A 16,062-nucleotide genomic window follows, 5' to 3' on the forward strand; every position below is an offset into this window, starting at 1 on the left:
AGTATAATGTCAGCAAGTATCTTTCATCTTCTCAACCTTCAAACCTATACTTGGTACAAAGTACTGTAGGTTCTAATACTGTACGTGTTTGGGGTTTTCAGTTATATATATTTTGGCTTGCAATTCAAGGTATTTATTCTATACTTTTAAAATATCCTTCTCTTTCTCTTATGTTTTAACACTACTCTTATCATTTTTGATTACTTAAGGTATTATTATTTTTTTCCTGTTCTGAGATGTTTAACTAACACATTTTTCCACACTTGGTCCTGTTATTTTTTTTCCATATCTTCCCCAAAATATCCAAGTTTTTTTTCATTGGTCTCTTTCATACAAATATCTAGCTTACAATTTTTTTCCTACAAGCATTTAGCATTATTTCTGTTTCTATTTTCTCTGTTTCTTTAACCTCTTCAGTTAACATTAGCATTTTGAATTTCTTGTCTTCACAGCCCTTCTCCCCAAATTCTCTTTGGAGTTTTTGCTAAAGCACTCTTAAATCTTTGCCAGTCTTCATCCAAAGTAATGCTACCAGCAGGAATACCTTTTATCTTTTGAGTAAGAAGGTTTCTATATTTAATAGTTGATTTTCGGAATTTTTATTTTTGTTCATTTTAACACTCCTTATTTTTGGCACTAATTAGCAATACTAATTTGCTGAAACAAGATAATGGGCACTTCTAATCTCAAACCTTCTATATACCCTTGTATTTTGAATTAGGTGTTTCAGATCCTTTTCTGTAATATTAGCATTAGCAGTGCAATATGATGTAAGAAAGCATGCTTATAAAACATCAGCAAAAAAAAAAAAAAAAACACTTCCCATTTCATGTATCCATTCCCTCCAATAGCCTGTCTAGTTCTTATAATGTCAGTTATCCATTTCTTTTCCTCCCCCACCCTGTGTAAACTTGTGCCTATCTTTATGATGAAATAATGTTATTAACTGAAGGTATAATTTTTGTATCTTTTTACTCTTGTTCTTAGATTTACCTTTTTTTTTTTTTTTTATATTTTCCTAAAATATCTGTGGATGTAACTAACGTTTCCTTCCCCTGAAATCTCCAACAAATACTATTATTACTGTCTTCATTTACTACTGCTCTTTCTAAAACATTAACAGCCAATTATATTTCATCTTGTTTTGAGTTTTCAACTAGATAAGCACACAAATTTCATCACCCAAATTTATTTTAAAATCTGCTCACTTTCTACTGGATAATGCTTCCAACAAATTTTCTTCCAAACTAGTTCTAAAAGCTATTACTACAAGTTCCTTGCACTGTATCTCACTTAAGGATAAATTAATTTATAATTCTTGTTTAGCTGTAGCTTATGTGGTATTCATTCTTTTGGTTTCTGTGACTGCTGCTATTCTGATATCATAGCAACATAGTTCTGCTAATTCCACTTCTTTGCTGTTTAAGCTTTTAACACTGATGTTATCTATTTTGATGATTGTTCCAGTAGTATATTTAGCATTGTGCATCCCAGTTTCCTAGTGTGGAAACCTCCAAAACATTCTGTAATATGGTGAATGAAATATATAAAGGAAGGACAAGATGGATATCGGAGGGGGGGGAGAAGAATTCTCCTGGTTAAGTAGCACAAATAATCTAAGGCAATGCACTCAGATGGTGTATGTGTGTGTGTGGCCCCTGCAAGTCTGAACCTGATTCAGACTTATAGGGGCCACACACTAAGTTTAATGACCTATTAAGGGTCACTAGACTTAAAATGAAATGAAATAAAATAAAAAATAAGATAACATAAAACTAGATAAAAAACAATGAAATATACAAAGGTAATTCAACTCAAGGCCTTTAATGGTATAAATGTGCCACCATCCTAGTTGCAAATGTTCATCACTTCCATTATTACAGCCCACTACTCTTAGTTTAATCAATTCAATTCTCATGTGAAAAAAAAAATCTAAACTTCAGATTCTGATATCATAGCAACATAGTTCTGCTAATTCCACTTCTTTGCTGTTTAAGCTTTTAACATTGATGTTATCTATTTTGATGATTAGTTTAACATTTTGTAAATGTTAAACTAATTTTGAAAAAAGGATACAGTAAAACCTGACTCATTCTCCCCAACATTATTTAGTGCATCTTCTTACAAGACATTTATAGTTCCTGTACCCCAATAATAATTAATTGCAACAATTATACTTTGACTAATTATTCTAGCACACAATAACAGGGTTAAAAAAAAAAAATTGCCTACATAAAATAAAATGTATTCATATAAACCTTATCATTCCAAGAAATTCCCAGTTTGGATTGCCAGGATCCAAATTCATTAACTCCATTTGTTCTGCCTTTTTTTCTGCTTGACGAGCTCTTCGTTCCTCCCTTTGTTTTTTAATCTTGTCCACTTCTTTAACAACATTCGAACGCCTCCGAGCTATAACAGAAAACAAGCAGATAAACTCTAAAATAATGTATCTATTACTCTAGTAATAATAATATAATATAATAATGCCAATTAGCACATCTAATAAGTACAAAGATATATGTATAGGAGTTTTATTTGAAAAATACCAGTTTTAATTTCACATTACGAGGGTGGTTCAAAAAGGTTGTATTCTAGCACATACAAGAAAGCTGCGACATTATGATTCCCTTTTTATTTTTCGACACAGTCCTCAGCCACTGCAATGTACTATGCCCACTAATGCTAGTGCCTTGATCCCATTTGAAAAATCTTAATCTTGGTCCTCCAACTCCAAGAAATCAACTCTGAGTTGGAGGCATATCTCTTCCCACAAATGTTATCCTTCAGCTTGGGAAACAAACAAGAGTTACTAGCAGCAAGATTTGAAGCAAGGTGCTGAAGCAACTGAAATTCTACAGTCTGTGTGGCAGTCATTGCAATCCAGGAGGTGTGACTGGGTGCATTGTCGGGAAGGAGCAAGACACCTTTTTTGCAGTTTTCAATACTGCTTTTCCTTGATCGCTTCATGAAGTTGTCTTATGAGGTTGGCATAATATGCTCCAGTGAGTGGTGCCATTTTCTAGGTAGGCAATCATGATGATGCCTTCTGCATCCCAAAACACTAATGCTACAACCTTGCCAGCTGATGGAGCAACGTGGAATTTTTTGGGAGGTAGAGAATGTTAATGTTTCCACACTAGACTTTTTTAGTCTCTGGGTCAAAGTGATGAACCCACCTTTCATCCACTGTAACAGTCTGAGACCAGAAATATTGTGGATTCTTACAAAGCATGTTCAAGTTGGTGATGCATATACATTTGCGGAACGCATTTTGATCTGTCAACAATCATGGGACTCATCAAGCACTGAACTTTTTCATCATCAAAGGTTTAGTAAGTATTGAACAGACACTGCTGATTAAAATGCCTGCAGACTAAGCTATACACTAGGTCATACACACAGTTGATGTTTTCTCTCACTCGTTAATGTGGAGGGCTGTCCAGAATGATGTGCATCATCGCACAATTCCCTGCCACAATGAAATTTTCTGTGTGACTTCACAACTTGGAGAAGCACTATGCAGGAGCATTATCTGCCAGATGTCTGCACTATATCAGCATGAACCTCCTGTAGGGACATTCCTTTCAAAAGACAGGTATTTTATCCATAGTTTTTTTTTTTCTCCATTCTCCATTTCGAAAAATTTCTACTCTTTAGTTCACAAATTCACCTGGGGGGGGGGGGGAGATTGGATCTATTACACTGAGATTTGGTATAGTGATGTAAATTATCTATTAAACTGAGATTTGGTATAGTGATGTACAAGATTTCCCCACCTGCTGAAAAAATATTGCATAATCATATTCACTAGAAGGTCAGAATATGAACTTTATGAATGTCACTTGTACTTCATAAAATTACAGTTTTACATTCTATAAACTTAGCCATTCAGTTTAATTACATCTATAATATTTATTGCATCTCTCCCATAAAAAGGGTAAATTCTCTCTCTCTCTCTCTCTCTCTCTCTCTCTCTCTCTCTCTACACACACACACACACACACACACACACACACACACACACACACAGTCGAACTTCCCTATAACGAATTCGATAAATCCATCGAAAAAATTCATTATAGAGAAATTTCATTATACAGAGAATATCTTTTTTATTAGAAATTGTTATCTAATTAGAAAATGAAAACGAATCTACATTTATTTTTAATGTATTTTGTTTCAAAAACATACTTATTTAAATCACGTTTACACAATTTTCGCTGGTATCACAAATTAAAAAAAATCTGTAATTTTCGTTTGCACAGTACAAAAAAAATTGTCTGATTCTAAAAAAAACCTCGCATTTGTTCAGAGCATTAAAAACATTATCAGGAACATTTTCACAAAACTGTAGACCCATACGAACCGTTTTAAAAGCGTTAATCATTTCTTCGCGAGTTGGCTTTTCTACGGGTTGTTCTGATGCGTCTTCAGCATCATCGTTAATTTCTTCGTGATCATGGTCGTGTCTAACACTGAACAGCAGTATTTCACATCTTCATTTGGATGTTCTGCTGTGATCTACATAAACATAACTATCCATTGTTATTTCATTTTCGATGTTTCCAGACGATTCTAATAATGTCCAAAAGTTTTTCAGTTGGGAAAGGGGCAGTTCATCTTGTTCGTCCAGTCGTTGTTTGACTTCTGTATTCAATGCAAATCCCGCTTTCGAAAAACAATTTTGAATAGTGTATTCAGTGACATCGTTTGTCCAAACTTTTGTCAGTTCAGAGATGCAATCTCTAAGCTTAATTGTAAGCTCCAAGTTTCTATTTACTGATAACGCATTGACAATCTTCATTATTATTCTCTTTCGATAATGAAATTTAAAATTTTTAATAATGCCTTGGTCCATTGGCAGAGTTTTGACCTTATGTTTGGTAGTAAAAACAACAACTTCGCACTTTTAAGTTTGGCAGGATGTGCCGGACAGTTGTCAGTTACCAACACGATTTTCCTTTTTAATTTTTTTGTTATACGCTTGTCTAGTTTTAATAACCATACTTCAAAATTATCACTTGTCATCCATTCTTTTTTATTAAAGGTGTAGTCAACTTCCAAAGATTTTGTGCCTCTAAAACATCTTGGGTTTTTTGATATTCCATCGATTTTAATTTTTCACTTCCAGTCATATTTGCTCCAACTAGCACAGTGATTCTTTCTTTGCTTTGTTTTCTGCCAAAATATTTATCATCCTTAAAAGCAAGTGTTCTATTCGGTAAACATTTAAAAGAATAAACCCATTTCGTCAGCATTAAAAACATCCTTACGCTCATATTCTTCCAAAATCTTCTTTAAGTATTGTTCCTCCAACTATTGCAATCTTCTTCGCTTACATTAACACTTTCTCCACAAATAACCTTTTCCACAATTCTGTGGCGCTTCTTAAATTTATCTAGCCACCCAGTGCTTGCATTAAATTCTGTATATGCACAGTCCCTTGGAATGAAATTCCAAGAGACTGCAAATTTCAGAGCTTGTTGCTTAATTATTAGGCCCGATATTGGTATATTCTTTTCACGTATCATTTGCACCCATTTTAGAACAGCTTTATCAACATCTTCGTATATACACAACTTAATTCGTTTCTTGTCTGCTCCTCCTTCAATTGCATTTAAAATTGATTCTCGATTTCTTAAAATCGTAGATAAACTGCTTGCAGGTATGACATATTTCTCCGCAACAACTTTTTCTTAAAACCCTGGTCAATATCATAACAATCTTTGCTTTATCATTAATACTTAAACACTTTCTTTTCAACATTGTTTCCACAATTGTAAAAATTACTCGACTGCAGCTCTTGCCGATACACAGGCCGCAAACTTCGCTGGCCATATAGTGAATTGTTAGTATTGCCTACTCGATGATGGTCACTTGCCAATTCAACAGTATCACGTGACCTTTCCTATCAATCACTTTGAAGAAATATATGACTTGTGAATTTCTTTTATTCTGCTTTCATTCATATATACACAAAATAAAATTTATGGTTAATGTATGCTGTATGTTACTTTTCAGGAAAAAAAAATACAAGAGCATATAGCCTATGTGATTGATGATGAACGAAATTTAAAAAAAAATTCATGAAAACCATCTATTGGGAGTCCAGTTAGATGAGAACGGCGGACATATCATATGATTGACAGGAAGGTCATGTGGTATAGCTGAGGTGAGAAGTGAATGTCACTCAGTAGGTGTTACTAAAAACCGACTATGGTAGCATTCTATGCATTGCTGCCGCAGCATGCTCAAGTTTACCGCAGCGAATTTCGTTTTCCTCTGAGCCAACATCAATTTACAAATCCACCCTATTTATTGTAAAGTTTACGACCACTTTTAAGAAAACCCATTTGGTTTAATAACTGTACAAAAATGAAATAAAGACCCTCCTATGGGCGTCAATGGCCACAAGTGTTCACTAAAAGTGATAATTATTTAATTCCAGATGCTAATGCACAATTTCGGAAGGAAGGAGGCAGTATATTTGAGTGGCTGTTTAGCAGTAAATGCTTGAAAATCTTAAAATGCTTTTACTAATTTTTTTAAAAATTCGTTATAGAGAGACTAACACTTCGCTATATGGGGTTAATTTTACATGTAATTTGTTTCAAGGTGCAATGTTTTGCGAAAAAATTCGTACTATAGAGAAATTCGTTAAATAGAAGTTCGTAATAGAGAAGTTCGTAATAGAGAAGTTCGTAATAGAGAAGTTCCACTGTATATATATATATATATATATATATATTTTTTTTTTTTTTTTTTAAATATAACCCTTTAAAAGTAATTTTTAAAAAGTTATGTTGGATGAAAAAGGTATTCACAGTTGATGAAAGATTAATAAGTCAGGTATGACAGATGCATACTTTATTCAATATATTAATACAAACTTATATATATAGTTGCTTGTGAATATATATCTCTCTACAAGCAACATTATTCATGAGACTTACATAACAATACATGCATGAGCTGTCTAAAGCTATCAATACTGCATTAAAACTAAATTATATATTAAAACTAAAATTATATATGGAAAAATATATAATATTTGCTGGATTTCTGTTTGTCTAGTTTTTTGGGATGGCCTGACAAATCTTTCTAAAAAGAACTAAAAAAAATCCATGAAAATCTGTTCACTTACATGTGATGTGTGGACACACGGATGTGGCAAAGACGATATGCATTTATGCAAGTGTGTGTGAAATTCACCTAAAAAGGGTGGTTAATATTTTCTTTACTTGCACTGTAAGTTAAAAAAAGCCTATAAATACAATATCTTTTTTATGACCGTGATGATGTGACTGCCCAAAATCTGCAAAATTACAAGATCTAGCAAAGGGATCAGGTCCCAGAGTTGTTTCTGGATTTTGGGAAGTTAAACTACACAAAATATTTAAAGTTTTTAAAGTATTATATAGAAGAAGTAATTAGAAAAATTACCATTATGCAATAAGATATAAAGATTTAATTAGATGTAACAAATGAGAAATCTTACAAGTAGGTAGTGCTGTAGCTTTTTGGATAGGTTGAAGAGGACCCACAGGAGATGCTGGAGCTGCAGGTGGTGGAGGTGGTGGCATAGCTGGTGTGACTGATGGGTAGCTAGAATCCATGAACTCATTTTCAGCATGTGTTTTCCTATAGTTCTGCCGCAATCGTAAAGATCCTTCTAGAGCAAAATTTTAAAATGCAGATATAAAAGTGATTAGAATTCAATAAAGAAAAAAAAATATATACAGTAAGACCCCTGTATCCAAGACCTACCGTGGACAGCTGAAACTGCGGATATTAAGCAAACACCTGCTGACCCCGGTATATAACATGGTTTTCTTGTAAGTACATACATACGTATAATAAAGTTTAACTGATAAATTAAACACACATTAAGACATTACCAACATTAAATACAGTAATAATAAAATAGACTCTCGATTTACCGGGATTGGATTAACCGGAAATTAACCAGAAATCATAAAATTCAAGTAATAACTAGAATAGATATAAACATTTATTTTACAAGTCTTAAATAAGCAACAAGAACCAGTGTTATAAGTCGTCATTGGGAGATTAGTGTACCTATTATCTTGCAACCCCCGCTATCTTCACACCAACCGTTCAAAAAAAAAAAAAAAAAAAAAAAAAAAAAAAAAAGGACCAAATGTTTAGTTTGTTTTAGTGCATCGCGCCGATTGTTGTGTTTCATTGCACTGCAAAGAGACAAATTTTGTTTCGGTATTTATGTCAGGGATGTCGGAATTTTTTTAAAAATATATAGTAACTATTTATTTATTTTTTATTTATTTATTTTTTTTTTTTTGTTTAGAAATCGCAAAAATGATGGGCAAACGCAAGAGTTGTGGTTTCAAATTAAACAAAAACTTAATTATTCAAAAGTTTGAAAACTGTGCATCCGTTAAATCTCTAAAGGACTATTATAATGTTGGTGACCAAACCATATGCGACACTGTAAAAAATAAAGGGAAACCATTCGATTTAAAATCGACATCATAAAAAAATAAAGGAAAGCATCGAATTGGACACGCGAATAGTACATGTTAAGTTTTTTCGTTTTTTTTTACTCTTGATTAACTGCGGGTAACTGAATCAGCGGATACAGAGACACAACTGTATATTTTAACATAGAATGCAATGGTAATTAATAACAATATTCCCTGAAGTCAATTAGAAATCTATGAACAAAACTGTATACAACAATTGCTTATACAAACAGGGGCAGACTAATAGTGAGAAAGTATAGCTGAAATTAGTAAAAAAGGTTGGAATTATAGAAAGGAATTGTGTAATTATTTTTAAATTGTAGTTCATAAAAATCAGCAAATTTTTCCAATCCAGTAAAACATTTATTTGGATAGTATTAGGACACAAATATGATGAAAGAAAAGGACCTTTTATGAAAATATTTATATTCAAAACAAAATTGAATATAGAGGGTTGAATCAAATAGAACATGAATATCTGAGATGTGATCTCAATGACATCACAGAGTTCAATAATATATGAATAATAAAATATTTTAAACAATACTAAACTTGAAATTTTTGAAACATTTATAACAGTAAACTTAATCAGATACAGACAATCCCTCCCTGTTTGCACTGTCTTTTTTTACTTTTTCAAAAAATAAATAAATAAAAAATTGGAATTTCTGTTGAGTAAAAGTAGTATTGTATTGCTGTTTCATAATATCATTCTCAGTTTCTTAGAGCAAAAATATTTCTCAAATTTGTTGCAGTTATCAAATTTAATAAGCATATCAAAGCAGCTTCTGCCCTGTACCTTTCTGCAATTTTTTCTTTTGCTTATCTTCCCAATTCGTCTACAGATTTTTTGCTTTGAAATTCTCTTGCTATTCCTTCTTCCATCATGATATCCAGCCACAGTATCTTCTTCTAGCCACATTCTTACATCTCCCCAATGAATATCCTTTTTTTTCCACTCTTGTGCAACACATCTTGATAATCTTCATCCTCCATTCCATTTACATCAAATAAGAATATAATCATGGTTTAATAGTTTTCAAACTTGCAGCCAAGATGTAAATAGCACATTTTATAATTCTTAACAATGATCTCCTGTTTTCTTATGTCCAGCTCACTGTCAAAATCATCAAAAAACCAAACAGTTTTTCAACTGTTTCTTCTATACAATCATTAACAGCTGATTATGACTTCCTGATCCCTAGGTTGCACGAGTATGGTACTGGGAAATAAGAAACGGCATTTGATATTGCCACTATCGCTTGATAAGAATTCATAAGGATAGGAAAGTGCACTAAAAATAAATATACCTTACTGTTTCATTTAATTTTTTTCTTTTGAATGCTTTCACTTCATTTACCAAGTGATACTAAGTTTTTGTATAATTTCGACTAGGCTTTCACCACAATAGCAATTTTTGCTAACCCAAGTGTAACTTCTAGTTGAAGAAAGGATGTTGTGCTGTTATTTATAAAAATGTACCACACTTGATGAACAGTAGCTGTATTCCCTGCAGAGGTAGCTGTTTGTAATTAGTGTTCCACTGATATATACTCTTTTATTGCATCTCCTGCTGGGAAGAGAAACTGGGTGTCTACAGTAATTAGTTTCTAACAAGTCCTGTTGTTTACAAAAATTACTGTGCAATTGAATACATCAAAGCAAATATACAGCCAACTTTTAACTAATTTCCCCTCTTGGAAATACAGTAGTAGGATGTACCGTAGGTACGAGTATATACAGCATTCACTTTTTCCAGTTTCTAACATAAATGTTCTTTATAATCCGGCATGACCACCAGGTCAGTAGAGTTTACAATAAATCATCAATACAAATGTTAATCGTATTCAGCAGTCACAGGCCTGAACCCTGGTCCACTCAAAGAGCACGTGCTACCGCACTCTTTCTCATGACCACTCGGCTCTTTGAACACACCTTTTTTTCATAATTTGTTTTGAGGGATTCTATAATGCACCTCGTTCATACTCATGGTATGAAGGAGGTGCATTATATTGAGGTTGCACTGTATATACATAAAAAAGAATACAGTCCAAATTAGACAGGATCTGATTTAGTGACATTTTATTGTAGAATAGGTATTCCTTATTTATGGCAGGAATGAATTCGTGGGAAGTATAACGTATTGAATAAAAAAGTAAACTGACAATACATATTTGATGTATTGTCAGTTTACTTTCAGCATCTGTACATACATTGAGTGATCACTGAATTATGTTCGCCAACCTAATAGTGTTGGGGCACCGTTCGCATGGATAACAGCTGCTACTTGCCTAGGCACAGACTCCACTAGCTGTCTGAAGACATAAGTAGGGATCGGCAGCCATGCTGGCTGCAAGACTTTCCAGTGTTGGAATAGATGACAGTTGCATGTCCATACATCTCACATCCCCATCTGAAAATATCCTACAAGTGTTCAAATTGGATTGAGGTCAGGCAAATTTGGAGGTCAATCAAGATGGGTGATATCTTCACTGTGCTCCTTGAACCATTTGTGAAGCATAACTGGATCTTCCAAGATCCAGTTCCTGTCCTGGAAAAAATGCAACATGGTCTCTTAAGAGCTGCTGATAGACCTCACTAGTGAAACGGTTCATATGCACCAGGGGTCCTAGTTCTTGCCAGCAAAATGTGTCCCATATTAAGCAATGACCGCCACCTCCCTGGATAGTGGGCATCATACATGATGGAGCCATGGACTTGTGTTGCACCAGACATTTGGATTCATTTCTCCTCTGCATTAAAATATGTTTTCATTTATATAATTACCTTTTTTCATTTTGTAAATAATTGTTCGAGTATCCCGGAAGTATCGGGAGGCTGTAAACCTCTGACTTTATGGCAGTGAAGGGCAATAAAGGATTCTCTCTCTCTCTCTCTCTCTCTCTCTCTCTCTCTCTCTCTCTCTCTCTCTCTCTCTCTCTCTCTCTCTCTCTCTCACATTCAACCAACACACTCATTTCCAGTCCTCCAGTGTCCAACCAGCATGCTGTTGACACCATAGCATTCACCACTGATATGATCAGCATTGAGGGGAGGATGTCTCTTGGGTCATCTGCTGTGGAACCCATATATTTGAGTGTGTGGCACAACATAATCTGGGATATTGTTCTTGCATTACACATAGTATATTTCAGGGTTTCCCAAAGCATGGTCCACGGCCCGGTACTGGTCCGCGAACAATTTATTTGAAATATATCTACACAAAATTATAATAAAATTTCCCGAAGAAGTGAAAATGTAATAAAATAACAAATGCCCAGTTATACTAAAAATATTCATTAAATATTTATTTGCCGATAAATATTTAATGAGTATTTTTACACAGTATTTTTAACCGCACAGACCCAAAAAAGATGTCAATGATGTACCTTTTGATAATAAACAAAGAAATTAATTACCTATCTTTTTTTATATTTACTGGTGTTAATATTCATTAACAATTGCATTATTACTGGCCTAACTGCATTATTACTAGTATATTATATGTCCTAATGATAGTGTCATTATTTCCTGAACCTATGAGTATAATTATTGAAAATACATTAATTTATAGCTACAGGTGGGCAGCAAAAAAAAAAAAAAAAAAAAAAAAACCCTGCAAACACTGGTCCGCACTTGAAAAAAGTTTGGAAAACCCTGGTATATTGCAATGTCATGTCACATAACGATCTGCTATTGAGCCATGAACATCCACCATGCATAATCCTTTAAGTTCTGTCAGTCGGCAGGAGGTGATTTGACCCATTTGACACCACTCTGAGTTTGTACACCTCAACCACAGTGGGCCATGAGCAACTGACAAGACATGCCATTTCCAATATGGAAGCACCTCCCGCACAAGCTCCCAACAATCATGCCCTTTTGAAACTCAGTGATATCTTTACTACTTCCCATAACTGCTATTTATCTTGCATAACTAGATGCAAATTACCACTGCTCTAACATATGAAACTGTTTGGTTTTTTTATACTGTGAGCTACGCAGCATAGTCCATCACTAATGGGATGGTCTTAAGTGATAATTTCCAGGAATGCATTTATTATCACACAACTTGAGGGATACCAGTTAGAATAAAACAAAGTGTTTCTGTACTGGCAAAGAGAAGCATAACTGCATTCTTTCTGTTAGAATTAAAAACTTTACAATGTGCCTGTCTGCTATTTGATGCAATTCTGCGTTTCTCAATTTTGAAAGGGATTTTAGAAAAGAACTGTTAGACTCTTCTTGGCATCACTGTACCAAAAGTTTGTGTATTTGTTAAAAAAAATTATGCAATATATATTCTGGCAATTATTCGAATTCTTGAAAAAGTACCTTCTAAAACCAACAATCAACTTATACACTTATACCGGGTCCAAATTATCTAACTAATGAGATATATAACATATTCCAACATATAAATCAACTTTTAAAAGTACTGAAAAAAAAAAAAAAAAAAAAATCTAAAATTTTAAGCTTGATCCTTCATCCATCCATTCTTTTCTTTAAATGTGAACAAAAAATTTCCTGCTGGAAATCATTTTCTTCTGAAATTAATCAGAGGCACCAGAGTCTGGCGAAGTCCAAAGTGGAATTGGATAGATACCTTGTAGGAATGGGAATAGTTTGTTTGTTTGTTATTTGGTTTTTAGGAGCATTAGCAACTAAGGCCATATTGCTCCGGGGATATGCGGTGGTCATTCCCTGACCTTTCTGCATCCTTCGTATTTGGTGAGCACGGGCTCAAACCCCAATCTAATCAAGCGTGTGCTATGCACTGCTGCTCCTGCCCACCTGGCTACGGAGGTGCCAATGGGAATAGTACGGGTACTCCCCGCCTTACGTAATACTCGACTTAATGGAAATTTGACTTTACGTAGGTTTGTGCCAGCAAGTGTAAACTTAAAATGTGGAAACGTATTTTGCATCTGTAAGAATAAATGGAGGTATTGTGAAAATATCACAATGTGAACCCAATAGCACATTGTTTTTTTTGGTAATTTGTTTTCAAGAGCTTGGAAGTTGAAATTTTATCTATATAACTAAGCTATTTATCTCCCTAAAAGTCATTTTTATAATGGAAATTGCACTACCCTTTCATTGTTATCATATGTTCCGTTATAAGAATCAATTTTGAACATCTTTGTGATATTTTTCTAAAGCACATTTCTGGAGGTCATATAACCATAAAACAATAAAAACAATTTTCACTTTCCAGTTTATTGAGCTTTTCCGTTAGTGCAATCTATTATAAACAGGTAGTAAACTCAATCTTACTGCATTTGCAGTAATCCTGATAACTGGAATTGTGTGGGTTTTTACATTATTATTGTGAAATGTGTTTAAAAAACAAATTTTCAGAATCTTCTCTTCATTCCTATTTACTTATTACAATGGTGAAGGCAAAGCAACCATGGAAAGTGCAAGTGGTAGCAGTGCTAAGAAATGGAACAAAATTGATTTAGAAATGAAGATGAAAATGATTAAGATGTAAGAAGTAGGACAAAGTCTGTCATCTATTGCATGGGAATTAGGTCTTGCTGCTTCAACAGTGAATGCTATTTTAAAGGACAGTGAGTGAGTGTATAAAAGAACGTGTTAAAGGATCAATGTATTTAAGATCAACAGTGTTCACAAAACAGCATTAAGGTGCTATATCGAAGATGGAAAAGCTAATAATATGGATGGAAAATAAGATTCAGAAGCAAGTGTCCCTGAATCTAATGGCCATTCAAGCAAAAGCAACAAGTATTTATGAAGATGTTAATGATAAATACGGCGAACCCCAAGTCAAGTTCGTGGCAAGCAACAGGTAGTTTTATAGGTTCAAGCATTGAGCTGGCTTCCGCAACATCAAAGTATGCGGTGAAGTCACCAGTAACAATTCTCAAGCTGCAGAGCACTTTTGTGATGAGTTGGAAAAAAACCCAGGTTGAGCACGCTAAATTCTGATGGGATCCTTCCACTTGTTCAGATTACCAACCTAAGGGGGCATAAATTCAAATTAAGAAAAGACAGATGTAGAATAGATGTGCGGAAATTTGCCTTTAGCCAGCGGGTGGTTAATTGCTGGAACAAACTTCCATCTGACGTTGTGGAAGTTGATAGGTTGAATAAATTTAAGGAGGAACTGGACAGGCATTTGGAGGGAATGGTGTGATTTTTTTTTTTTTTTTTTGGCTGATGCTGCATAAGCTCATACATTTGCTTTCTTGCATCACATGCCACTACTACTACTACCCTTCTAAATCTCCACAGCAGCATACTTATCAGCTAGAGAGTTATTCTGGCAACGATGCTCGAAAGGTAAAACTTGCTGACATTATGTCTGTCTCCTCTCTCTTTTTGTAATTTTTCCTGCACAAGAGATAAAAAAAAATGAATAAATAATTCTATTTACATGTTCATCGAACATTTCTGTTTTGCTTCAATCAAATTCAGCAAGCATAGTTGCAAGTGATGCATAAGCATATAGGGAAATTCTGACTTATGTAAAATTCGACTTACGTAGAGTTCTGTGGAGTGCAACCCTTACATAAGTTGGCGAGTGGCTGTATTGTCTTGTATAATACTATGGATTAGAAATAATAATTTTCCAGTTTCCAAAAGCAAAGATTGGATTACACCAAATTTGAACCATTCCAGATGATCATAGTTCAAGCCCACATGATTTCTGCATATAATGATGACTATATTCTTGTCAAATTGAATGGTTGCAAACTCCTTTGATTTTGTCATCATGCTGGAATATGGTTGGGATAGAGATACATTTTTTTTTGTAAGCTACAATGAAAAGTTAAATGTTTTAAGGATTAACAACATTCATGACGATGATTCAGTTGTTTTAATGTACTGTGCACATGCATGCATCTGTCTGAGAGAGAGAGATCTAGCAGTTCACTTACCTTTGTTTGGAAAATGCACGGATGGCCTTGGAGGCAGCTATTAAAAAAAAAAAGAAAAAAGTGTAAACAAATGTTCATGCATTCGGACAAAGTCAAAATATACAAAATATATAGAATTCTATTTTCAAAAATAAATAAAAAAGTGAAAGCTTTTAGCAGTCGAACGTGACTCTCCCAAGCAATCTCTTCTCTTGCATATAATGTCTCATTTTGGGTTCTCATTACATCATTACGGTTATGAAATAACTTTACTTCAAAATACGAATCATATTTGATGAGTGTACAACCTGTTGTACATGTTAGCCATAACGGCCATGCCCCTGGATTGACCTAGAACAGAAGAAAACCAAGGATGTACAAGAGATGACAGAATAGGAGATTCAGAAGGAAGAAGTACAAGAGTCAATCAGTAAGCCCTATTCTTGCACTCAACCCACTGTCTGCCATGCTCAATAACATTAAGTATGGATATAGTGTAAAAGAAAGAAGAACCTGTACACCCTTTCACACCTGATGTACATGGATGATAAAGTCTATGCCACAACTGAGAATCAACTCCAACATCTACTCCGGATCACCAAGTTCAACACTGACATAAAGGTACAATTTGGCCTAGACAAATACAAGACCCATGGATTGCATCAAGGACATCC

At 34.1% G+C, this 16,062-nt stretch overlaps 1 protein-coding gene across 2 annotated transcripts in view; it reads right to left on the reverse strand.

Moving 5' to 3' along the window:
• Klp10A (kinesin-like protein 10A) overlaps positions 1-16,062 on the reverse strand; it is a 198,469-nt gene that overhangs the window by 111,151 nt on the left and 71,256 nt on the right. The window contains exons 4-6 of one of the 2 annotated variants that reach the window (XM_090371417.1): positions 15,410-15,446; positions 7,502-7,672; positions 2,259-2,412 (exon numbers count right to left, since the gene is read on the reverse strand). In XM_090371417.1, coding sequence (XP_090227543.1) covers positions 2,259-2,412; positions 7,502-7,672; positions 15,410-15,446 — 362 coding nt within the window. Of the gene's footprint in view, positions 1-2,258; positions 2,413-7,501; positions 7,676-15,409; positions 15,447-16,062 lie in introns of both variants that reach the window. The other variant, XM_090371416.1, reaches the window with a different exon arrangement.

The sequence above is a fragment of the Mastigoproctus giganteus genome, chromosome 4 (assembly GCF_048544385.1).
Source record: "Mastigoproctus giganteus isolate SK-2022 chromosome 4, ASM4854438v1, whole genome shotgun sequence".
Taxonomy (NCBI): Eukaryota; Metazoa; Arthropoda; class Arachnida; order Uropygi; family Thelyphonidae; genus Mastigoproctus; species Mastigoproctus giganteus.